Source organism: Cynocephalus volans, chromosome 10, assembly GCF_027409185.1.
Source record: "Cynocephalus volans isolate mCynVol1 chromosome 10, mCynVol1.pri, whole genome shotgun sequence".
In the NCBI taxonomy this organism is placed as follows: Eukaryota; Metazoa; Chordata; class Mammalia; order Dermoptera; family Cynocephalidae; genus Cynocephalus; species Cynocephalus volans.
Genome location: NC_084469.1, coordinates 43,654,085 through 43,677,924, shown reverse-complemented (window position 1 = coordinate 43,677,924; position 23,840 = coordinate 43,654,085). Strand labels below are relative to the sequence as shown.

At 50.2% G+C, this 23,840-nt stretch overlaps 1 protein-coding gene across 1 annotated transcript; it reads right to left on the bottom strand.

The window, feature by feature from the left end:
* Positions 1-879: 879 nt before the first annotated feature.
* On the bottom strand, positions 880-23,589 carry NT5M (5',3'-nucleotidase, mitochondrial). The gene is made up of 5 exons (XM_063112155.1): positions 23,332-23,589; positions 21,749-21,849; positions 15,423-15,483; positions 3,131-3,245; positions 880-1,704 (listed from the first exon to the last, which is right to left on the bottom strand). Exons 1-5 carry the CDS (start codon positions 23,587-23,589, stop codon positions 1,562-1,564), a joined length of 678 nt encoding a protein of 225 aa, XP_062968225.1. The 3' UTR covers positions 880-1,561.
* Positions 23,590-23,840: the final 251 nt, after the last annotated feature.

The following is a 23,840-nucleotide window of genomic DNA, read 5'->3' as shown; positions in this document are numbered from 1 at the left end:
GATAAAGCCAGTGTGGGGCGCAGGGGGCATGTAGTGCCTTGGAGATCTGCATTTAGCCAAGCCTGGAAGAGTCCTTCCTCCCATCCTGGGATGATGGAACCTAGAGGAGTCCTTCCTTTCTAAGGTGGGATGATGGAGCCTGGAGGAGCCCTTCCTCCCTAGCCTGGGATGATGGAGCCAAAGCTTGTGAGACCCTGAGAGCCAGATGCCAAAATGCTCAGCCAAGCCTTAGCCATGGGTGCTTTTCCCTTGTCTTTTCTCCCACCTGACCACATCCTCCCAGGCCAGCCCAAAGAGCACCTGTCACAAAAGGCAGAAAGGCCTGACATGAGGGTCCCAGAGGTGGAACAAATTAGGGGTGTGCAACACTTCAAGGGCAGTGATGGGGAGAGCGGCTGGGGGAACAGGAAGTAGAAGGGCACAAGGACAAGAACATGGCCCAGGCCCCCAAACCTCTCAAGAGAGCAGCAGAGAGGAGGTCAATTCAAGTTGTCACTTCCCAGTGGGCCAAAAGGAACAAAAGCTGAGGCTCTACCATCATCTATCCCCACAACGCTCCTGGGCTCTTCCAGGAACTTGGCCTTAGAGGATGAGTGGAGCACAGGGACCCTGCTCCAAGCTGCACAGGCCCGGAGGGGCTGGGGCCAGGTTCTGAACTTCACCAGTTAACGTGGGGTGGAAAGGGCCAGGGAGACCACCAAAGCTGCCAGCTGTGCTGCTGCCAGGGCCCATCCCACGCTGGCCCCCACGCAGCACCCTGTGCAAGGCAGGGGTGAGGCTGTGCCCCTCCTCAGCCCTCTCACTGGTGCAGCTGGGTTCCCAGGGGCCAGATGCCAGAGGGTCATGGGGCAGGGGCCAGAGGAGGCCACAGCCTCAGTCTACACGTGAACAGCATTTATTTTTCATGCATTCAACAAACGTTCAAGGCTGCCGGCTCTGCTGGGCCCTGAGCAGGGACAGAGATGCAAGAAACCTCTGAACTGGTCAAAGGTAGGGCCACTGTCATCCCCCAGCACAGAGCCTGCTAGCCACAGGAACCGGGCAAGCGCTTCCTGAATACATGACAGGTCATGTGGGGAGACCAGAATGGGCAGGACAGGTAGAATAAGCAGTGCCATGGCTGACAGTGAGGGGCTCATCCCCACCTGGAAGCACCTCAGCTTCCAAGCACTCCTTGTTGAAGGGCTGCAGGCCCTGGGAAGGCGGTACCCCTGATGCCTCAGGGCACCTACCTGGCGAGTGGAGAGGGCTGCTGGCCCTCTGGACCACGGCCTCGACTCCTGCCTGGCCTAGGCCCCTGGCGGCTTGGGGCCTGCTGACTGAGGTCAGTCTCAAGCACATGGGAGCACACGTCTTTGTCCTAGGGCCCCCATGGCCCAGCCCTGCCCCGAGATCAGGTTAAGGCCTGGCAGGGCTGGGAAAGGGAGGGGACATGCAGCAGGGGGTCATCTTGGCCAGGACGTCTGGGGGGAAGCCCCCAGCCCAGAGCACCAGCCCCACAGGACCTGAGCTGGGAGCCCTGAGATCGGGGCCCAGTGGGGAGCCCAAAGCACAGTCCAGCTCAGCAGGGCCGCTTGCTGTCGAGAATGGCCTTCCAGTCGTCCGCCCACGAGTGCAGCCTGCGGCCGGGGGGCTGCAGCTGCAGATGCTGGTTGTGGCAGGATGTGAAGAGGACATGCTCCCAGCTGGGGTTTGGCTCGGCCCCTGTGGTGGGAAAGCAGCACTTTAGTCTAGTGGTTGGAAGCCTGAAACGCAGCTGCCTTGGGCTGAATCCCAAGTGTCCTCAGGTAGACATCTCACCTCCCCAAGACTCAGTTTCCTCGTCTGTAAGCTGATGAGTGCACTAGCACCTGTCTCAGTGAGGATTAAAGAGACGCTGCATATGAGGTACTTAGCACATAGTAAGTTCTCAGTAAAGTGACCACGGTGGCCTTTGCCACCGGCACTGCTGGAGGAGCGTGAGCCCACACTTGCCCTGCCTGTCCCCTCTCCATGCCCAGCCATCCTGCCATCCTGCGCTGGCCTATGTGGGAAGGCCAGCACTAGCTCTGCAGCTCACCAGCTGTGACCATGGGCCCCTCGGGCCTCCCCAGGCTTTAACCCCTCCTGTCCATTCCCCTTCGGATTATCTCCCCGCACCCCTAGTTCCTCTGCACAGGCTTCTCCCCTGCTCCCTGTGGTTGGAAAGGGAGCCGAGCAGGCTCTGGACCCCTCAAGGTCACAGCCCCCCACTGGCAACTGTTACCCTGGATCCCCCTGGGAGACCACATGGTTTGGGGGGGTGCTGACCCCTCCCCTGAGGTCAGGTGGGGGTGAACCTGTGGATTCTACCCTCTGGACACAGTGACTGGTGTACAGATGAGTATGTTTCCAAAGCCAGAAGTCATTAGGGAAGAAATACTTTGTATTTTCCCACTGGGGTGTCCAAAAGAATAGGCTATAAGCCTGAAACTATTAATGGCTACCAGGATGCTGGCAAACCAGGCCGAACAGAGCCAGGGGACAAAGAAACCGAATGTTGACTGACACCGTTTGAACTCCTAGAGTCAGCCATGCCTGAAGCCCTTCTACCCAACCTCTTCGGTTAAGTGAGTTAATAAATTTCCCCTCTCCTTTGTAAGCCAGTTCAATTGGTTTGTTTACTGGGAAGAGGTCATATGTAAACAAAAGGGACAAGTATGGTTCCCAAACCACCTTCAACCACAGAAGTGATGATTTGCTTTCCTGTCACATGAGGTTCAGTCCAACTGCTTTGGAAAAAAGGCAGGTTTGCTGCTAAAAACAAATGTTTACAAAGCAGAATCCAGTCCTCATTTTACATGAGGAAGTCAAGGCTTAAGAGGTATGAAGTGACTCACCCAAGGTCGTCCACTGAGTTAACCCTGGAGCTGGGGACCCAATTCTCCTGAATCCCCTAGTGCCCGTCCAGGGCTGTACACTAAGAGATCCTGGTCTTCCTGACAGGGAAGAGGCTCGGTACTTGGCACAAGGCTGGACAACTGATGAGCATCTGGTGACTAAGCGGGGTGGGCAGGGGTCAGGAAGAAGCTGAGCTGTCACCTCTCAGGAGAAGAGGGACATGAGGCTCGAGGCCCTCCTCAGCAGCTCCTCACCTGCCCAGGCCACTTGCCTGTGATGTCCGGCCGGTCGTCTATGAGAAGGTCAGCAGAGACCACGGTCTTGTCTCTGGTTAGCACCATCTGCTCCAGAAACTCAGGGCCAAAGTGCTTCTCCACCCAGGCGTACTGAAAGTGAGCAGACGGGGTGGGGTGGAGGGGTGACATCAGACCTTGGGGGCAGAGCGAGAGCTGGGGACAGCCAGGCATTGGCTGGGAGGGGCCAGTCTAGAACCCAGCACTAAAAGCCCAGGAAGCCGATGCTCAGGGACATGGTATGCCTTTTTTCCATGTCCCCAAACCCAGATCTGACCCGCACCCTGTCTCTAATACCACTACACAGTGTGCTCTAAACACGTGGAGCAAAGGGGAGTCATGTCTGTGACCTGCTGTGCCCACTGACCGACGCCCTCTCTTCAGCACTCCTGCAACATATGTGAGTGGGCTCCCGGTGTGTACAATACACTTTGCTAGGCACTAGGGACAAAGAACACATGAGACAAAGAGGAGGCCCTGCCCTCAGGTGCTTACAGCCCAGAGGAGACGCATTTGAACAGGTAGTCACATAATACCTGTGATGGGATACAAAGGGGCAGTCTACAAAGCAGTCTATGGGGGCTGCAGAAGCCACACGCAAGCTGCAAGGGGAGAGGTTGCAAGCAGATGGAGTGTTCCAGGTGATGAGGGAGAGAGGGCAGGGCATGCTGTAGGGCCGGCACACAGAAAGCTGAGGTGGCCACGGTGGCCATGGTGGCCGAGACGGCAGGGTACAGACACGGGCCTGGTGAGCACCCTCTAGCCACTGCAGGGCTCTCAGCATCCTGTCCCCTTTCCTAATGGCACTTCCAGTCCCCAGGGGATCACCGTTTCTCTACAGGGCTGCGTCCTCCCACAACTGAAGCTACAGTAAGTCCCGGCCACTCTTGCCCAGTGGAGCCAGGCAGTGGCACAGCCCTGGCTGCTGGGGGCCAGGCATCTTGAGTGAGGGGTTCACGGACAGCAATAAAATCCTCGGCCTGGGGCTCCAGATCACCTGGCCCTGCCCAGCTCCAAGCTCGGTCTCCAGCCGCCCAGAGCTCCTTCCAACATCCCTAACTCACAGACCTTGTCACAGCTAGGGATTTTAACCAGTGACAGGCTTTAAGCAGAGGAGGGGCAGGTAGGATGTGCATTTTTCCAAAGCTCCTCTGGTTCCTGCGAGAACACACAGAAGCCGTCACATGCCAGCCAGCGTTCAGTGTGGTCTGCTGTGGTCCTGCTGTGCAGCCCCAGGCAGGTCCTTGCTCACTCAGGGACCCCTCTTCCCCATGTAGTAGGAGGGGATGGGACACGAGAGCTGTGGTGGCTTTCTCCAGGTAAAGAGGGCGGTGTGCTAAGCCTCCCCACTGCCCTGAGAAGTCAGTGCATTGGGAGTTTGGCTTTACAGAGGAGCCTGTGGACTGCCACCCATGCCACACAGGACCGTGTGACCTGCCAGCGCAGAGAGAGCAGGCCAGTCTGCAGAGCCAGGCTGGCTTCAACTCCCTGTGCGCTCCCTCACCTGCCTGCCCCACTTACACCGCCCTTCTCTAGATTTCTTGACAGTGTCAAGCTTTTTCCTGCCTCAGCAGCTTCACATGTGCCACTTCCTCTGACTGGAACGTTCCTTCACATGCATGCACGCACACGCAGACACACACGCACACTCATAGACACACACATGTGCACACACACCCCTTCTCTAGCCCAGGGAGCTCCCATTCTTCTAAAGCTGTCCCCTCAGCCTTCCCTGACCCTCACACTCCAGTTATCTGTCCCAGCAGTGGTCACAAGTGTAACTATCCACTTGTATAATTACTTGTTTCACACCTCTCTGCCCCATTACATTGCAAGTTCCTTCAGAATAAGGACCCTCTCTCAACGATTACTTGCTGAAATTACCGAACAAACCAACTGACAAATACATGAAAAGAAGGAATGGGTCATTTTGAGCCAGCCATGCCCAAGAGAGAGGGTGTGCTGATTTGGAAGACCTCATGGCTAAGTCTGGAGGGCAGCCCCATGGGTACCTGCTGGCCATCTTCTCAGAAAACTCCCCCACTATAAAATAACAGGATGCCACCAGCCTCACAAAACAGCTTAGGGGCAGCCAAGTCACCAAGCCACACCTGGACTGTCCACCTGGTGAGGCTGAGGACCTCCTCCAAGGTACCATGCCACAGAGAAGAGGCATGAAGGCCAGGCGGGCAGCCTCGGGGATGGGCCTGGGAGGAAGTGTGGAGGAGGACTGCAGGGGCAGGGGCCTGAGCTATCATTTTTAGCAAACCAAGCCCATGGGCACATATCACCTGTCATCTTATCTAAGCCTCACAACAACCTGGGAAGACAGCGCATTTTCCTTATCTGTGCAGCTATGCAACCGCTACCCTGTGAGGTACAGTTCTCAGTGAACAGGAGAGACTCACAAGTCCACATCCTGATGGGAGGAAGCACACAGACCCACAGACACAAGCTCAGGGGGACCAGGGCTCTGTGATGAACAGGAGCTGTGGCAGGGGTGGGGAGAGAGGGCCTCTCTGAGAAGTGCCGGATGCCAATGGCAAGGAAGAACATTCCAGACAGAGGGAGCAGCAAATGCAAACATTCTAAGGCAGACACATGCTCAGGAGTCTGGGAGACAGGAGAAAACCCATGTGGCTGCAGCACGGAGAATGAGGGCATGGGAAGAGAAGGATCAGGGTGGGGGGCAGGGCCAGACGCCCCTAGGCTCCAGACGGAAGGAGATGCACGTTCATGCTAAGTCCACAGGGATCCCTTAGTGCTGTGTTTCACAAACCATCTGTGGAGAAGGACCAGTGTTGTTGTGTGTTTCTAACTTCCAATTCATTGTGATGAACATTTCCGTAGGATATAAAATCAAATCATGTGCTTGGAGGCTGCATTAATGTCAAATAGCCATGAATGTCTCCAATCACATACCCCTAGTTTCTGTGCTTCTCTTGTCTTGGGTGAGTGCCAGCCTGCAAACCACAAATGGAGCAGCTCTACATAAAGTGTTTCCTTAGGAAAATGACACACCATAGCAGCAGTGAGCAGGTGCTGTACAGAGCAAGTAAATGAGGCTCAGAGGGGGTCGGTGACTTGCTGAGGGTCATGTGAGTGGCACAGCCACGCTCCCTGCCTGGTCACCCGGAGAGTGCGGCCAGGACCACTAGTGCTGCCTCTTCATCAGTAGGTCTTCCCCCGAGCAAGCTTCCCAATCCAGCACTGGTAAACAGGGACAATAACTGTACCAACTGCATGGGTTCCTCTGAGGATTTGGTGGCAAAATGTGCATGAAAGTCTTAGCACTGTGCCTGGCACACAGAAAGTACTCAAGAAAAGGATCTAGCTTATGGTCTTATCCCCCAAATCAGGCCCTAACTGTCCCCCTAACCCCTGTAGTTCTGATGTGTATGAGTTGTAGGAACTTGTGCAGTCATTGAGCCTCCTGAGACTCAGTTTCCCCAAAGTGTTGTTGAAATGATGAAATAAAATGAAATCTACTTAGAGTAATGCCTGGTACGTAGCAAGTACTAAATAAATCTTATTATTATAACTAATTTAATAGCCCCAAATAATCTACAAAAAAGCAACTAGAACTATTAATTTGCCAAAGTAGCAGGATATAAGATCAATGTACAAAAATCACATGTATTCTTATACATTTGAAAATTACAATTGAACAAAAAGTACCATTTACAATAGCATTAAAAATGAAATAGGCTGAACTGTCCAGATAAAAATGGCTAAGGTGGTAAATTTTGTTATGTGTACTTCCCACAATAAAGAATTTTTAATTAAAAAATAAAAATAGGTTTTATGCCAAAAAAAAAAAAAACCATGAAATAGAGACAAATTTAGCAAAATATGTGGAAGACCAGTATACCAAAAGCTATAAAAAAAATTGCTGAAATTAAAGATGATCTAAATAAATGAAGGTGTATGTATATCCATGGATCAGAAGATTAGATGTTGTATGCTCTATAGCTACAATGCAACTGTAATCAAATTCCCACCAGGCTCTTTGTAGGGATTGACAAGCTGGTTCTAAAATTTACATAGAAACACAAAGGACCTAGAATAGCCAAAACAATTTTTAAAATAAAGAATAATACTGGAAAATTCACACTATTTTCAAGAGTTACTATAAAACTCTAGTAATTGAAGTAGTGTAGTATCTATATTAGGACAGACATTTAGATCAAAGGAACAGGATGTTTCAGAAATGGACCCAAGGGTACCAAGATGTTTCAGTCAGGAAAGAATGGCCTTCCCAACAGAGGAACAACTGTATCCAAATGCCAAAAAAAACCCCCAAACTTCTATTTTTACCTCCTACCATATATGAAAATTAAAACTGGGGGAGTTCCAGTCAAGATGGTGGAATAGATGGTCCCCAGCGTCACCCTCTCCCACAAATCAACCAATTTACAACTATAAAAATGTAACATCAGCCAAGCTGGGGCTGCTGGAGCTCAGGGGAAGAGGAGGAGAGACCTGTGGAGTTCATGAAGGTGGGAGAAACCACGATGAGAGAAAGAAAAAACTGCTCAGAGCGTTTTTGGGCAACGGCCACTTTAATGCTGGAGCTGACAAGCACACAGAGCAGGAGCCAGCAGAAGCCACAGCTGTGCCCTTCAGATGGAGTTACTTGGAGATGGCAGGGGAGAAGAGGGCCTTGGTGGCCCCCAGGACAGCAAGACCACTAATAGGGTTCCCATGGACCCACACAGGAGCAAGGAGCCAGAACAGCTGAAAAAGTAGAGCCATTCAGAGGCCAGTGAGTCAACGCAAGGGACCAGCACAGGGCATATCCCATGGGAAGTGTTTGGAGCACAGGAGGTGGGGGAGACGGGCCCACCGGGAGAACACTGAGACACAGCAAGGACAGCCGATCTGCCCCAAATCAGCACGGGACCACTCAGAGGAGACTGGTTGGGAATGCAGAATTGCATGGCGTGCAGTCTGATGAAAAAACTCAGGACCAGATCAGAGTTTCTACACAACCCAGATGTACCTGGTCTATGGAGAGCTGGAAGTACCTATAAGGTCAACCATTAAATCCTGAACTACACAAAAAGCCTTCCCTAGGGAAACAGCAGCAAAGCAGCAATTTAGCTCAACCACAGAGCTCAAGTACTGGTTCCCACAGGAAGTTCCCCCATGTTAGAAGTAAGCAAAGGACAAAACATCAGTTCCAGCCCAGGCACACCGCCAGCGCCTTGGGGCCCATCAAGGAACATAAGGCATGGAGCCAGGGACAGGACCCCCACCCACAACCACTCACACCGCCAGCATCTTGGGGCCTGCTTGGGAACCCAAGGCTTGGAGCCAGAGACCAGACCCCACTCCCACATCCAGGTACACTGCCAGCACCTTGGGGCCTGCCCAGGGACCCAAGGCATGGAGAAAGGGACCGGACCCCCTCCAACAACCAGGCACACCATGCCAGCGCCTTGGGACCTGCCCAGGGACCCAAGGCATAGAGTCAGGGACCAGACCCCCCCTCCCAAAACCAGGCACACCACCAGCACCAAGGAGCATGCCAAAACCACCACCTCCATGTGGGTGGCCCACCACAGCCAACACAATAACCATGGCTGCCGCAAAAGCAGCTAGATGCCACAACCACCATGCAGACAGTCCACCAGCCACTGGAGTGCATTGACACAAGGAGAATCACCAGCAGAGATAAAGAAAAGAAGAGGATGTCTCTCTCCACAAAGCCCATTTCAGAGTGACAGAAGAAGCATCTGCTATATGATAATATTGGGGGACCTGATCACACCCCTCAGCATTGGACAGATCACCTAGGCAACAAATCAACAAAGTAATCATTATTCTTTCAGGAGGAGAGAAGAAATTTAGGGTAATTGTCGGAGGGGGGGAGAGGGGGATGGGGAGAGATTGGACAAGGAGCATAAAGAATAATTACGATTTGTAACAATATATATGCTAGTAATATTGATCAAAATATCTCAATGTTGAACCCCCAAAATATGTATAATCAATTTTGCTTCAATAAAAATTTTAAAAATATAATAAAATAAAAATAGAAAATTAACTAAAACTGGATCATAACCTAAATATAAAAGCTAAAAGGTATAAAACTGCTTCTCAAAAGGCACTGTTAAGAAAATGAAAAGATAAATCACAGACTAGGAGAAAATATTAGCAAAACGCATCATCTGATTAAAAACCACTTGTTTCTGGAATATATAAGGAACTCTCACAACTCAATACAAACAACTCAATGAAAAACTAGGCAAGAGATTTGAACACTTCCTCCCAGAAGATATTAAGCTATTTGCTTAAAAAGATGTTCAATGTCATTAGTCATCAGGGAAATGCAAATTAAAACAATGAGCTACCACTATACACCTACCAGAACGGCTGAAATCCAGAACACTGACCCCACCCAACACCAGTGAGGATATGAAGCAACAGGGATGTCACCCACCATGGGGTTTTTGAAAAAGTGACTATTGCTCAGAGCAGTTTCAGGTTCACAGCAAAACTGGGCAGCAGGTACAGAGATTTCCCACACACCTGCTGCCCTCGCATGCACAGCTGGCCCCACTATCCACACCACAGGGCGCACAGCACCAAGAGTGAACCCCTCGTAATGCACGGCCTCCAGCGACAATGACCGGTAGGTGCAGGCTCAGCACGGGCAGCAGGTGCACCGCGCTGCTGGGGGTGGGCGTATGTGCAGCTCAGCTTTGCCTCAGAGGAACACCTCTTAGTCTAAGGCTGGACGTGAATAGGAATCGTGTGCTAGGTTTATGGGTGGCTGTTTTGGAAGAGGAGGGTTGCTCATTATTTGCCTGGTTATCATTTTGGTTCCTGAAAACACTGGGGATAACACAGTTCAGCTAGGGGGGTGTAAAGTAATCCAAACGTAAAATGATGTCGTCACATTTCCAAACCAGAATCTGAGAAGGTATCTGACATGGAATCTAAAACCACATGCAGCTAAACAATTGCTGGAAAGCCCCACAGAGAGGCCCGCTCTCCAAGACCTAGGGGTGTGAGCAGAAGCCATGAAGCCAACACTGGTGACAGCAAAGAGTTCAGGGATTACAGAGATGGCGCATGGGAGAAGCGGGGATGCTGGAAAAGAACAGAGGGGCAGACGCCAAGGGCTCCTACACCACTTCCCTACCCTCTCCAGAGCGTGGCTCACAGACCCATTACCACACACGCGGCTCAGAGATGGCCCCTGCTGTGCAAATGTTGGATGGGGCCTCCTCAGAGTCCTGCTCCACTCAGATGAGCAGACCCTAGGACAGGCCTCAAATCAGGGAGGGGGGCTACAGGAGCTGGGGGTGGATAACATGAATTGGAAGACAATACCATAAAGCTGATGGATGGTTCAGCCCAGGACCCTTTAACGGTATCGTTGTCCACAATCCCTACTACAATGATAAAATGACCAGATGTGATCAGAAGAGTGGGGTTAGTTTTGCAACTACCAGCCATGTGAAGAGCCAGTTTTTTTATTTGAGATGTAATTCACATACCATCAAAGTCACCAGTTTAAAGTGTACAATTCAGTAGTTTTTAGTATATCCACAATGTTATGCAACCATCATCACTATCCAATTCTAGAACTTTTCCATCCCCCCAAAAAGAAACTTGTACCAATTAACATGAACAGCCAATTTTTTATAAATATTGGTGTGAGCCAAAAACACACCCTGAGCCCCAGGGCGAGACACCTGGGTGGAGAGTAGACGGCACCACCAGCTGAAGCTTTGCAGTGTGGCTCTCTTGCTGTCCCTAAGGAACCTGTGGCTTCTCTACATGGCAAGAGAAAGTGCTGGCCTTTCAGCGTGAGTCTGGCAGAGGTCCGCGTGCTGAGCAGCTAGACAATTCAGTGTGAATTGTGTGAAGAAATTCAATTCATTGTCTCCTTAAGTTCAAAAAATGGCCTACATTTTTATTTGAGGTTAAAGGAAGAGGCTCACTCGTGGGGTGGGAATTCTCAACATTTATTCTTGAAATCAACACAGAATCTGGCGGACATGTCATCTGGACACCAGATGTCCAAGTGAGGGAGCATGTTTTATTTCACTTTAACGTGGCCTGTGCATGAAGAACTTGCCGTGGATTTATTTTTAATCTCCTTCTGGGGGAAAAAAGGTAAAAATCATGCTACTTCACTTCCGAGTCAGGTGGAGTTAGAGGAGAGACGCAGCGCAGTCTGGAGGAGCAGACCACAGGCTCCAGAGTCTGACTCCCCACCTTCCTGCTGCTGACCTCAGGCGTGCAGTTTAACCTCTCTGTGCCTCAGCTTCCTCGTCTGTAAAGTGGAGATAATAACAGTACTTACTTGGTGGGGCCATTATGAAGGTTAAATGGATGTTACAGAGAGAGCCCTTGCCTGCATGTACTACCAACTCAATAATAGCCAGCTATCAGCAAGCAGATCTGAGTTTAAAATGTTAGCAAGCCCCATCAGAAAGAAGGTTCTGATAATCTCAACATCATCCAACTCTGGCTCCCTTAATGTGGTAAAGAGGGTGAGCTCACAGCAACTAGGTCCCCCTCCTTTGACTGGGTCTTGCGAGGAAATGAACCAAGGAGAAAAGCTCCCACTTCTGATGCCCAAGGCTGATCCTGCTCCTGGACAGGGGCCGAGGGCAGAACTCTGTGAGTGGCCTGGAGCCTGAGCACAGACTGGGGCTGCTGTGGAGGCAGTGTGTGCGTCCTGTGCACACGTGTCCCAAGACAGCGTCCAGCCTTTCGATGCCACCCCAGGCATGGTGCAGAGGAACCACTAACACCCATCTGCCTTCAGCCACTGCCAGCCAAGGAGAGAAGTGTCCGTCTATGAAGGTGGGAAAGGGCATGGATGGTGGGCGAGCAGGTACTTGGGGCTACTTCCATCTTGCGTGGTTGGGAGACTTTGGATAAGCTACCACACTTAGCCTGCCCAACCCCACTTTCTAGCCAGTCCCTGTGGCCACCAGCCATCAAAATTCACTAGAGTTCCTCAAATAAAGTCCACATTTCGCACCTTTGTGTCTGTGTTCAGCATGGTACTCCCTCTATCAGCTGACCTGTGTGGCCCAGCCTGGCCTCCGCTGGGAGATGGGGACTCTGACCACTGCTGGTGCAGCAGAAACAGATACAACTTCCTGAGTAACACATACCAGAATCCCACCTCTCTTTGTGTAATCCAGGAATTCAATTTTTTGGAATTTATCCTAAGAACATGATCATACAAAGCCTCATTTATTAACAATCATGTTTCTGAAGAAGAGTGTTTGATGACAGAAAAAAGGCTAAAAATATAATATTAAGCAGGAAAAGGATACTAAACCATATGAGACTTAAGCTTTGTTAAAATATTTTTATACAATATTACATTCAATACAACAAAAACTAGAAAGAAGCACATCAAAGTGTTAACTGTGTTTCTATCTCTAGGTGCTAGGATTGCAGATGTGGGGTGTTTTGGGGTTTTTTTTTGCTTTTTTCCTTTTGTTTATTTTGGCTGGGAAATCCACCATTACTGCACCCCTTCTTCTTCAACAGCACCCCAGTTCTCCTCTGGGAAGCCACCTGTCTGCCACCAGCCACAGCCTCCAGGGTGGTTGATCGGGGTGCTTCCAAAACATGAGCTCCACTGTTCATAGCCCAGGATGGACCCACACTCAGCAGATGGGCCTCTCTCTTCTGGGACTGTGACCCTTGGGCAGTGAAACCCAAGGATGGAGAACAGTGGAGCTCATGTCTTAGGAGCATCTTCTCTGGACAGACCACCTGCGGGTTCCGGCCCCTCTGCTGTCTCAGGCCTGCTTCCTCAGGTTTCCCTGATTCTCTGAGCAAACCAACATCCTTCTAATAAATCCTACTTTTGTTCAAGTTAGCCAGAGGCTGTTGATGTTGCCTGCAACTGAAGAGCCCTCACTGACATCCCTTTCCTCTTACATGTGCACTGTTTCCAAGTCCTTGCCAGTGAGTGTGTGCTGCTGGCAGGAGCACACAGCAGCTAAGGACATGGCTCTCGGACAGCCAGGTCTGGACCAGGCCCCTGGCAGTAAATGAGCTGCCTCAGCTCTCTGAGCCTCAGTTTCTTCATCTGTCCAATCAGGAGAGTGTTCCTCTTTCACAGGGAGCAGCTGAAAGTCTTAATAGCGATAACGAAAGGATAGTGCCTGGCATATTAAAGGCACCAAATAAATGTCAAGCATTACTACCAAAAGGTGTTTAATAACTCTGTTGAACAAATGGATCTATTCACCCAACAACAAACACTGACGGCTCACAGCAAGCCAGGCCCTGCACTGGGCACTGGGAACCAACAGCCAGCAGGACGGCTGCAATCCTGGCCCTCGCAGATCTCATGATCTGGTGGGGAAATGACCAATAACAAGCCATAGAAAGAGAAGCAGAACCACTTCAGGTGGTCGTAAGTGCTGTGCAGGAAAAAGGGGGCCAGGAGGTGGAACGACAAGGTGGAGAAAGAAAACACTTTACCTATGATTATCAGGAAACCTGGGGGAGACGCCTGAGCTGAGCCTCGGGTACAAGAAGGAGCCAGGCCCGCAGGAAAGAGAAGAACATTTCAAGCCAAGAGCTGCTCCAGAAGCAGGGGGAGGGAAGCGTAGTGATGGGAGGAGAAGCAGGCAGGCTGTGTGGGTCATGGACACGAGCTTGTATGCCTATTTTTTAAAGGGAGACCATGAAGAGGTTTTAAAGTAGGGGACTGATGTGGTGTGCCTCATGAGGCCACAGCAGCTCTGCACAGAACTGAAACAGCAGGTAGCAGGAGCCCTGGGGAGAAACACTAAGGTGGTGGCAATGGGAAGAGAGAAGCAGACAGATGCCAGGTACGTTTTAGAAACAGAACCCACAGAAAAACAGGACTCATGACGCAAGGACATGAGGGGTAATAAGAAGGTGTCATAGGATGGCTCTCCAACTTCCAGCCAGAGAGGAAGACAGCACTGCCACCCATTGAAAGAGAAACAGGTACCCAGGGACAGACACATCAGGTTTGAGTGTCTGGCGCTCAGAGCACAGTCCTGGGGGGAGGCTACACAGGTGGACGGTCAGCACAAAGGTGATATTCCAATCCACAGAAATGGATGAACAAAAGCCATCGTATTACTCTTGCTCCAACAAGTGCTGGACGACTACCTGGAACACCCAGTGCCAACTGCAGTTGAAAGCGTCACTCTAGCACCAAGGTTCTCAAACCTCAGGGTGCATCAGACTCACTTGGCACCTTGTCAAGACCACTTGTTGCTACTCTCAGTTTCTGATTGGGAAGGACTAAGGTGGTGACAGAAAATGTCCATTTGTAACGAGCGTCCAGGGGATGCTGAGCCTGCAGGTCTGGGACCTCACTTTGGGGTCCCTGCTCTATGAGAAAGAGTGGACCTGGCCTTCATTCCTAATGCCACACTTACCAACCATGAGTAAGACACTTCAGTCACCAAGTCTAATTAAACACATGCTTCTTGCATGTTCAAAGGGCATCAGGGTAAATACCAACGGGGGTGTCATGAGGGCGCGGTAAAACGGTGGGTGCTCGCATAAAACCAGCACGGCTACTGGGTCGGTGTGAGCTCCCTGCCCACTGGCGCACACAGAAGGCACTTAATGCTGGCTGAATGTGCACATCCAGTTTCTCACACGGAGTCGGAGAGAGGACAGGCAGCATGAAGACACTCAAAGCAGCTCAGGCCTGAAGGTCTACAGCCCCCGAGGAGGGGAAGCTCTGGGCTCAAAATCCTGCTTTCCTAGGCTGGGGAACAGCAGCCAGGATGTCCCCAGGGGAGGGACCAGGCCCTGATCACCCCAGCCTGAGTGCCCTCCTCCTGGGCAACATACCCTTCCTCTGGGTTTGGCAACCACATGTTCCCAATTTCCAGAAAAGTCCTAATTTCACAGAATTCCATTCCTCTTCAGTAAAGACCACAAAGTGGGTGTGCAGCAAAAGGGACTCAGCTGCCTCCCCTTGTGAGACTTCTCAAGTGCACATGACCCCGCCCTCCCAGACACACTTCTCTCCCTCCACAGCCTCACAGGCCTGCCCTGGGCCTAGCGGACCTGACAGACAACATTTCCCTGAAATGGCGATGGGCGCCCTTCCCCAGAGAACCCGCACTGGAACCGGCCAGTCCAGGCTGGTGCCGGGGAAGAGGAGGCCTGTGGGAGCAGGAGCCGCTGGCAGAGCCCGGTGCCAAGAGGGTCCGTGCCCTTACGCCCAGCAGCCCTCACCTGTGACATGCAACATGAGGGCCCGTCCAAGCAAGATGCAGGCCTTACCTTCTCATAGGGACAGTACTTGTACATCTTGATGGGGCTGGTGCAGATGAAGACCTCAGTGCTGCCAAGAAGAGAAAGAAAACTGAGCCTGTGGCCCCGTGGCCTTCACCAGCTCACGGCCTTCACCACCTGCCCTCTCGCCTTCCCTGGGCCAGACCCACTCAGAGTCTGAGCCCTCCCAAGGTAAGGGAAAGCCCACTGCCCTGCATTGTCTCCTCTCCAGAGATGTCACCTTGCGTTTCTGCCCTGGGTGGCCAGTGTGGCCCCAACCAGCCACAGGCAACCAGCTCAGGGGTTGGCACCTGACTTACAGCAGTGCTTGCACAGCCAGACCCAAAAGGTTAGCTAGGCTAATCAGATAACCCTCTCTGGAATTTGAATAGGAAAGAACTGAGGGAAAGAAGCAGGTGGCAACAAGAACAGCATTAAAAGACTGCAGAGTCTAGAGTTACTTCAAGGAGAACCAGGCCGCATGCAACGCAAAGCATTGTGCGGTAACGAACGCAAGTGCTCTGGCCATGGGCACACGGAGGGGCCCCGCTCCAGGCTGGCTCAGCTCCCTAGTGATGTGAGTCCCCTCAAGACAGGCTCGGAAAATAAAATTTAAAAATAAATAAATAAATAAATAAAATAAAATTCTCATCAGGAAAAAGCAAAAAAAAAAAAAAAAGACAGGCCGGGAAGCTGACGCAGACAGACAAGCCTCCCTCCCACTGCTGCTCCTCCCCACGTCCCAGAGGGCCCCAGGTGCTCACCAGCAGAACTGCCTGGTCCCAGCACACCCATAAAGCTGCAACTGTCTCTGGAACAGGCACCTACTGGTTCATCAGACTGAGCCTGTGGAAGGCTACATTTTCCTGACTCTTTCCCTTTGGCAGATTAGTCCCTGAGTCATCCCGGGTACAGCGTGTGCCTCTCCTTACCTACCTGCAGCTTACCTCTCAGCACTCCCTCGGCCGCCCTTGCTGTCCCCTTGCACCTGCCACTCCATCCCCTAAAGACTCAGCATCTCCTCAAGGGCTCTCTCCTCCTGCCTCCACTAAAGCTGGCATCACACAAAGGGTCTGCCTCCCCTGCATGCCTCTGAGTGACAGCTGTTTTTTCCTCACGCTCAAAATGTCAGAGATGGAAGGTGAGGAGACTGTCTGTCCACTGCTCCTGCCACACAGCCACAGCCCATGGCCTGCCGTCACCTACAGCTTGCCAGCCGCTACCCTCACATCCCTTACCCATGTGCTGGCTCCACGTCGGCCCCTCCATCCCTTATCTATCGTCCTCCTCGGTGACATTACATACATGTTCACACACATGTACATGCATATGTGACGATCCAACACCGTGCCTCTCAGTTCCCAACCCCCTCACCTCCAAATACCTTCCCCTCTCCATCTCCAATATTTCTACTGTCACAGCCCAGAGCTTGGAATGGCATCTGCCCAGATCTCAAGGTCACGCTTTGCCTCTCTGGCCACCACCTACGAGGCTTCTGGCAAATGCATTCTAACACCCTGCACTTGATCCGTACAGGCAACCCACTGCAGCCCACTAGTCCTGCTTTGTTCCTTGCCACCCACTGCGCATCTTCTCCTTTACCTAGCCCAGCTTCCACGGTCATCACTATGACCACTCTGCTTTCGTTTCTCCTCCTCCACAGAGGCGTGTCTTGCCAGGCACCTGAAAGAACCCAAGTAACCAACTTCTCCCATCTGCACCCAAACAACTGAATTTGCTGGAGGAAAAAAACCACACATAATCAGTTAAACCTGTTTCAAATTAAATTTATGACACAAAGCCAGGCACTCCAGCCACCTTTGAGGTGCTCACAGCGCTGCTCCCCATGCTGTCCCCTCTCCCCCACATTCCCGCAGATCTAGAAACCCACCTTTATGTGGGTTTACTTTCTTCTCTCTTACCATTGCATGAGAGGGAGAAGCATCCCTCCCTGCTCTCACGATTCTGTCCCCTCTTACCGTCACAAGGACTCTGCCCCTGCAATATCTCCTCTTTCTCTCCTCCTCCTCGATTAAAAAGTGTCCTTCTCATTTAAAAGTGTCCTGATAGTTCCTATCTTGAAAAAAATATACACACACATGAAACCTGGACCACATATCCCCCCAGCCCCAGTTATGATGCGTATCTCTGCTCCCTTCACAACATAACATACCTAACAAAGCTGCTTCTACTTGTGGACTCCATGTCCTCACCTCCTGTCCCCACTTCAACACACTCCAGCCTGGAGTCTGTCTCCTTCACTCCACAGAAATTGCTCCTTGTCACAGAGGACCCTCATGTCCCCATACCCAAGGCACACTGCATTGTTCTCATCTCGCCCTCCTGTGATGCTGCTATCCTGGCTTCTGTACCGTGCTCCTGGTGCACCTGCTCCCCACTAGCTGCCCAGTCTGGTCTGCCTCTGTCTCCTCCTCTCCTGCCTTTGGGGTTGGTTCGAGGCCTTCGGTGGCACTCCATCTGCACTCCCTGCTCAGGTGACATCATCAAGGCTTGTGGCTTTAAACACCATCTATATGCTGGTATATCCCAGGCTCTCGAGCATCAGGCTTATATCCTTAACAGGCTATTAAATAGCGCCACTTGGACACCTCATACACCTCAAACTTAGTATTTTCAAAATGGAATGTGTGATTCCCCCAATCCCAAAACCTGTTCCTCCCCCAGTCTTTCCTAAGTTAATAGTACTTCTCTCTCCATATATAGCTGTTCAAGCAAAAAAACCTAAAAATCACCCCCTTTTCCTACCTTTCTTCCACCCCCAGTATCAGATCCATCACCATGTCCTATCAGTTCTACCAAAGCATGCTTCAGTCCATCAACCTCTCTCCAGCCCTCACCCTAGTCCAAAGTGGCACCATCACCCCCTGAGCTACTGCACCACCTCCTATTGGCTCTTCAGCTGCCAATTCTGACCCCTCCAAGCCATTCTCTACCCAGCATCCAGACTGATTTTTCTTAAACCTCAGTACAACTGACATGTGATAAACTGCATGTGTTAAAAGTGTACAATTTGTTAAGTTTTGACATACGTACACAACTTTGAAACACAGATCACCACAATCGAGATAATAAATACACCTGCCACCCCCACAGGTTTCTCCTCTATAATCTCTCCCACCTGCCCCCCTCTGCCCCTCCCCATCTCCCAGGCCCAGGCAACCACCGATCTGCTTTCTGTCACTATACTAATAGTATTTCCTAGAATTTTATGCAAATAGAAACAGAGAATGTACTCTTTTTTTTTCTGGCTTCTTTCATCCAGCAAAATTATTGACATTTATCCATATTATTAAATAAATGTATCAAGTTTTTCCCTTTTTAAAAATTGAACTGATTTTTAAAAAGTTTTATTGAGACATAATTCATATATCATAACCATCCTTTTTAAGTGCACAGTTAAATGAATTTCACTATTTTACAGAGTTTTACAACCATCACCATAGTCGAATTTTAGAACATTTCCATCACCCCAAAAAGAAACCCTGTGCCCATTAGCAGTCACATTCCATTCCCCTCCCCCTGATAACCACCAACCTGCTCTCTGTCTCTATGGATTTGCCTATTCCAGATATTTTATATAAATGGAATCATACAATATATGGCCTTTTGTGTCAGGCTTATTTCGTTTAGCATCAAGTTTTCAAGGTTGATCCATGTTGCAGCATGAATTAGAACTTCATTCCTTTTTATAACTGAATAATATCCCATTGTATGGATATACATATTTTGTTTATCCATTCATCTGTCAGTGGACACTTGGGTTGTTTCTACTTTTTGACTAATATGAGTAATGCTGCTATGAAAATCTGTGTACAAGTTTTTGCATGGACATGTGTTTTCATCTCTTGGGTATACATCCAGGAGTGGAACTGATGACTCACATGGTAACTGTTTAAATTTTTTTAATATATATATATATATATATATATATATATATATATATATATATTTTTTTTTTTTTTTGGCAGCTGGCTAGTATGGGAATCTGAACCCATGACCTTTGTGCTACAAGGCTGCGCTCTAACCAGCTGAGCTAACTGTCCAGCTCTGTTTAAGATTATGAGGAAATATTTTCCAGAATTTTCCACAGTGGCTTCCCCATTTTACATTCTCACCCACCATGTATGAGGGTTCTAAAGTCACCGCAGCCTCTCCAATGACTGTCACTGTCTTTTTCATTATAGTCATCCTAGTGGGTGTAAAGTGATATCTTATTGTGGTTTTGACTTTCATTTTCCTACTGACTAATGATACTGAGCACATTGTCATGTACTTACTGGCCATTTGTGTATCTTCTTTGGAGAAATGTCTATCCAGATTCATGCCCTAAACCTACATTTGAAAAACTAAGTAAGCTCACGTCAATCTCTCTTCAACCTCACATTCCTCCACTCCATCACCCCACCCCCTCCCCCATACTCACTAAATTCTAGCCATACTGGTCTCCTTTATCTTATACAAATAAGCAAAGTCCTTGCCTGTCTCAGGGTTTTACACCTTCTCTTCTCTTGGCCTGGAATGCCCTGACCTAACTCTTCACTGGCCTGTTCATTCTCACCCTCCAGGTCTGAGGTCAAATGTCAGCTCCACAGAGAAATCTTTCCACCCCACCCAAAACAGCTCCTTTCCCATTCACTCACTAACATATCACCTTGTTTACTTCCTTCACAAAGACCACTGCACCAAAACACAAGACAAAAGAAAAAAAATAAATTGGACTACATCAAAATTAAAAACTTTTGTGTTTCAAAGGAAACAATCAAGAAAGTGAAACAACAATCCACAGAATGAGAAACTATATCTATAAATCATATAACTGATGAGGGACTTGTATATAGGATATATGAAGAACTACTGCAAGTTAATAATAAAAAAATACAAATAACTCAATTGAAAAAATGAGCAAAGGACCTGAATAAACATTTCTTTGAAGAAAATATACAAATGGCCAATAAGCACATGAAAAGATGATCAATATCATTAGCCATCAGAGAAGCAGAAATCAAAACCCACAATGAGATACAGCTTCACGCCCACCAAGATGGCTAACATCAAAAAGACAGTAATGAGTGTTGACAATCACGTGGACAAACTGAACCTTCACACGTTGCTAGAGGGAATGTAAAATGGTACAGTTGCTTTTGGAAACAGTTTGGCAGTTCCTCAAAAGTGTTAAACATAGAACTACCCAGCAATTCTCTTCCTAGATATATGCACAAAAGAATTGAAAACAGGTACTCAAACAAATACATAAATATCCATAGTAGCACTATTCACAATAGCAAAAGGTGGAAACAGCCCAAATATCTACCAACTGATGAATGCATAGATAAAATGTAGTTTATCCACACACTGCACCATATATATTCAATGGCTAGAATACTATTCAGCCACAAAAAATGATACATGACACAACATATGTGGATCTTGAAAACATGAGGCTGAGTGAAAGAAGCCAGGCCCCAAAACCACGCATAGTATGAGGCCATTTATAAGAACTGTCCAGAATGAGCAAATCCTTAGAGACAGAAAGCAGCTTAGTGGTTGCCAGTGGCTGCAGGAGGGCAGGAATGAGGAGTGGCTGCTAACGGGTATGAAGCTCCTTTTGGGGGTCATGAAAAAGTTCTGAAATTGACAGTGGTGATGGCTGCACAACTTTGAATATATAAAGACCACGGACTTGTACACTTTAGATGGGTGAAGTGTATGGAATGTGAATTATATCTCAATAAGGCTGTCTAAAAAAAGTCCTCAGGGCAGCACATCACCTGCAGTGGTTAATGGCTTTCAGGGGACCGTGTGTAATGCTTACTGAGGGGGGGATTCAGTCCACAGAACCTCTCGTTTCACTAGAACAAAACAGAAATATCTCAAACAACACCCCTCCTCCTTCCTTAACCCCCCTGTTAAGTGAGGCCTCTCAGCACACCTCTTTTCCTTCCGCTCTCGGCACGATCTACAACTGACCTTGCTCTGATTCTTTGTTGGATGCCTGCCGTAGCTGGACTGTAAGCTCCCTGAGAGCAAGTGCCATGTTTTGCTCATTTCTGAATTTCTGGTGCCCAGCTCAGTCAGTTCTAACAGGGTCAGTTCTCAGATATTTGCTGAATAAATGAGCTTTGAACACCCAGTGAACCAGATCAAATGAAACTCTGTATTTTCTCAAGTTACTGGATCAAAACAGCTTCACGGCCCACAAACTAATGCAGGTTTTACTCCGCTGGGTTTCTACCAAGTTCAGTGAGGATGGAGCAAGAGAGACCCTGCAGGGCTGCAGAGAGACGGGGCGGGCCAGGCCGGGAAGACAAACTTACTTTTGTAGGTTGGCCATCTGCTTCACAGCTTCCACAGCCCCTGGCAGAGGCTCAAGCTCAAAAAAGAAGTTCTTCGACTCCCATATGCTGACGGCCTTCTCCTAGAAGTTGAGAGAAGCATTACCTCCAGGGTCCTCCACATCTCATGGCCCTCCCCTCAGGGAGGATGAGCAGCTAGAGTGGGGAGGCTTCCATTTTCCGCTTGCTCACGCCCCAAATGCTCACCCAAGGACATACAGGCCTCACTCAGTACCTGTGGTGGGATTGGTGCCAGAACCCCCCCATACCAAAATCCTTGGACACTCAAGTCCCTGACATAAAATGAGTAGTATCTGCATATAATCCATGCACATCCTCCCATATATTTTAAATCATCTCTAGGTTACTTATAATACCAAATACAACATAAATGCTATGTAAATAGTTGTTCTTCTGTATCATTTATTTGTATTTTTTTATTGTTGTATTGTTATTTTTTCCTTAATATGTTTTCATCCACAGTTGGCTGAAATCATGGATATGGACCTATGGACAGGAAGGCCACTGTATTTTCCGTGGGAAGCACATGCGTTTGTGTGTGGTTCAGGCCCCCCTCCAGGAGAGATCTGACTTCTGTAAGGATCCAGCAGAGAGCTGCTGAGTCTGGGGAAGGCACCGCTGGCACTCTCTGGGACCTGTGGCAATCATCAGACCAGCACATGCTTGCTAGGCTTGCCTCAGATGGCCAGGAGCATCGCAGAGGCTCTGAGCGTGGACCAACTCCTCCCATGCAGTAGTCACTAAACTTGAGAGCTGGAGAGACTTAAGATCCTTAAGTGCACTGCTGTGTCGTGAGGGATAAGGGGGACGAGGAGGCGGGTTAAATGACAACTGGGAGAGCTCCATGCTCCTCCTCACATCAACGAGAATAGCTCTGCTTTTATGTTTTATGTGTTGGGACACCAATAAGTACTTTTAAAAAAAGAAAAAGAAAAGGACTCTGCTTCTTTTACTGAAAGCAAAAATCATTTTACATATGAGATCCTCATTTTCCATATGAGAAAACAGGCTCAGAATGAGGTCCTCTACCTGAGGTCACACAACAAAACAGTGGCCCTTACAGTGTGACCCTTGACCACCGACTCACTGCGTGACGCCCAGAAAGTCACTCGACCTTTCTGGGCCTCAAATACCACCAGAGGCTATGCTTCCACGGAAAAGGGGGGGAAAAAGAACGGTGGAAACACCCATCACATCCACGGGGAGGAGGAAGTGAGAACGTGACTGTGATGGGGGTGAAAGAGACTTCACTGATAACGTTTATTCTATTTTTTAAAAAAAGTTAACGAACGACTTGAGGCCAACTGTACCCAAAATTAAAAAGCCAGCTGAAGATGGAGAGTTAGGTCTATTCTGTTCCGCACTCTCCTGCATTCTCAGAAGCCCTGGGTGACAGCCACAGTCCCCGAGTGCAGGGCTGCGCCACCCCCCCGCGCGCTGTGGCCGCTGCTCCTCCCCGGGAACCTATTTCCCAAGGGGACCACTCGGGGCTCGGGCGGTGACCCGCGCAAGGTCACGCGCGGGGCCGGGCGGGGGATGCTCACGCTCAGCCCGGGCTGCAGGCGGCCGTACTGCTCCGACACCCAGAAGCCGCGCCGGTCCTCCAGCGCGATGAAGGGCTGCTCGGGGAAGCGCGCGCGGAACTTCCTGAGGAAGCCGCCCTCGAAGTCGGCCAGCACGCCGTCCATGTCCACCAACACCCGCAGGGCGCGGTCGCCCGCCCGCCCCGCCGCCCCGCGCCGCCCCGCCGGGACCGCCGCGCCGCGGGGCCGCCGCGCACACCAGCCGCCCAGCCGCATCATGGCCCCTCGCGGTCGCCCGGGCCTGGGCCACTCCGCCCTGCCCGGCCCCGCCCGCACGCATGACCCCCGCCCCCCAGGAGCCCCTGGCGGCCCCGGCCCGGGCGTGCGGGGGGCGCGGGGCGCGAGCGCGCAGGCTCCGGCCCCACAGCGAGGCCGCGGCGCGCGCTCCACCTGGACACACGGCCGCGCCGCCCTTAAAGGGACACGCGCCTGGCGGAGGCGGGGCCGGGGGCGTGGCTTCGAGAGAGCCC

Excerpts from the sequence above, each read along its gene's own strand:
- NT5M (XM_063112155.1), bottom strand. The coding sequence starts at position 23,589 with ATGATGCGGCTGGGCGGCTGGTGTGCGCGGCGGCCCCGCGGCGCGGCG. Across the intron at positions 21,850-23,331 it reads GCCTGCAGCCCGGGCTGAGC|GAGAAGGCCGTCAGCATATG; the intron begins GTGAGCATCCCC and ends CTCAACTTCTAG. Across the intron at positions 1,705-3,130 it reads CGACCGGCCGGACATCACAG|GGGCCGAGCCAAACCCCAGC; the intron begins GCAAGTGGCCTG and ends TTCCCACCACAG.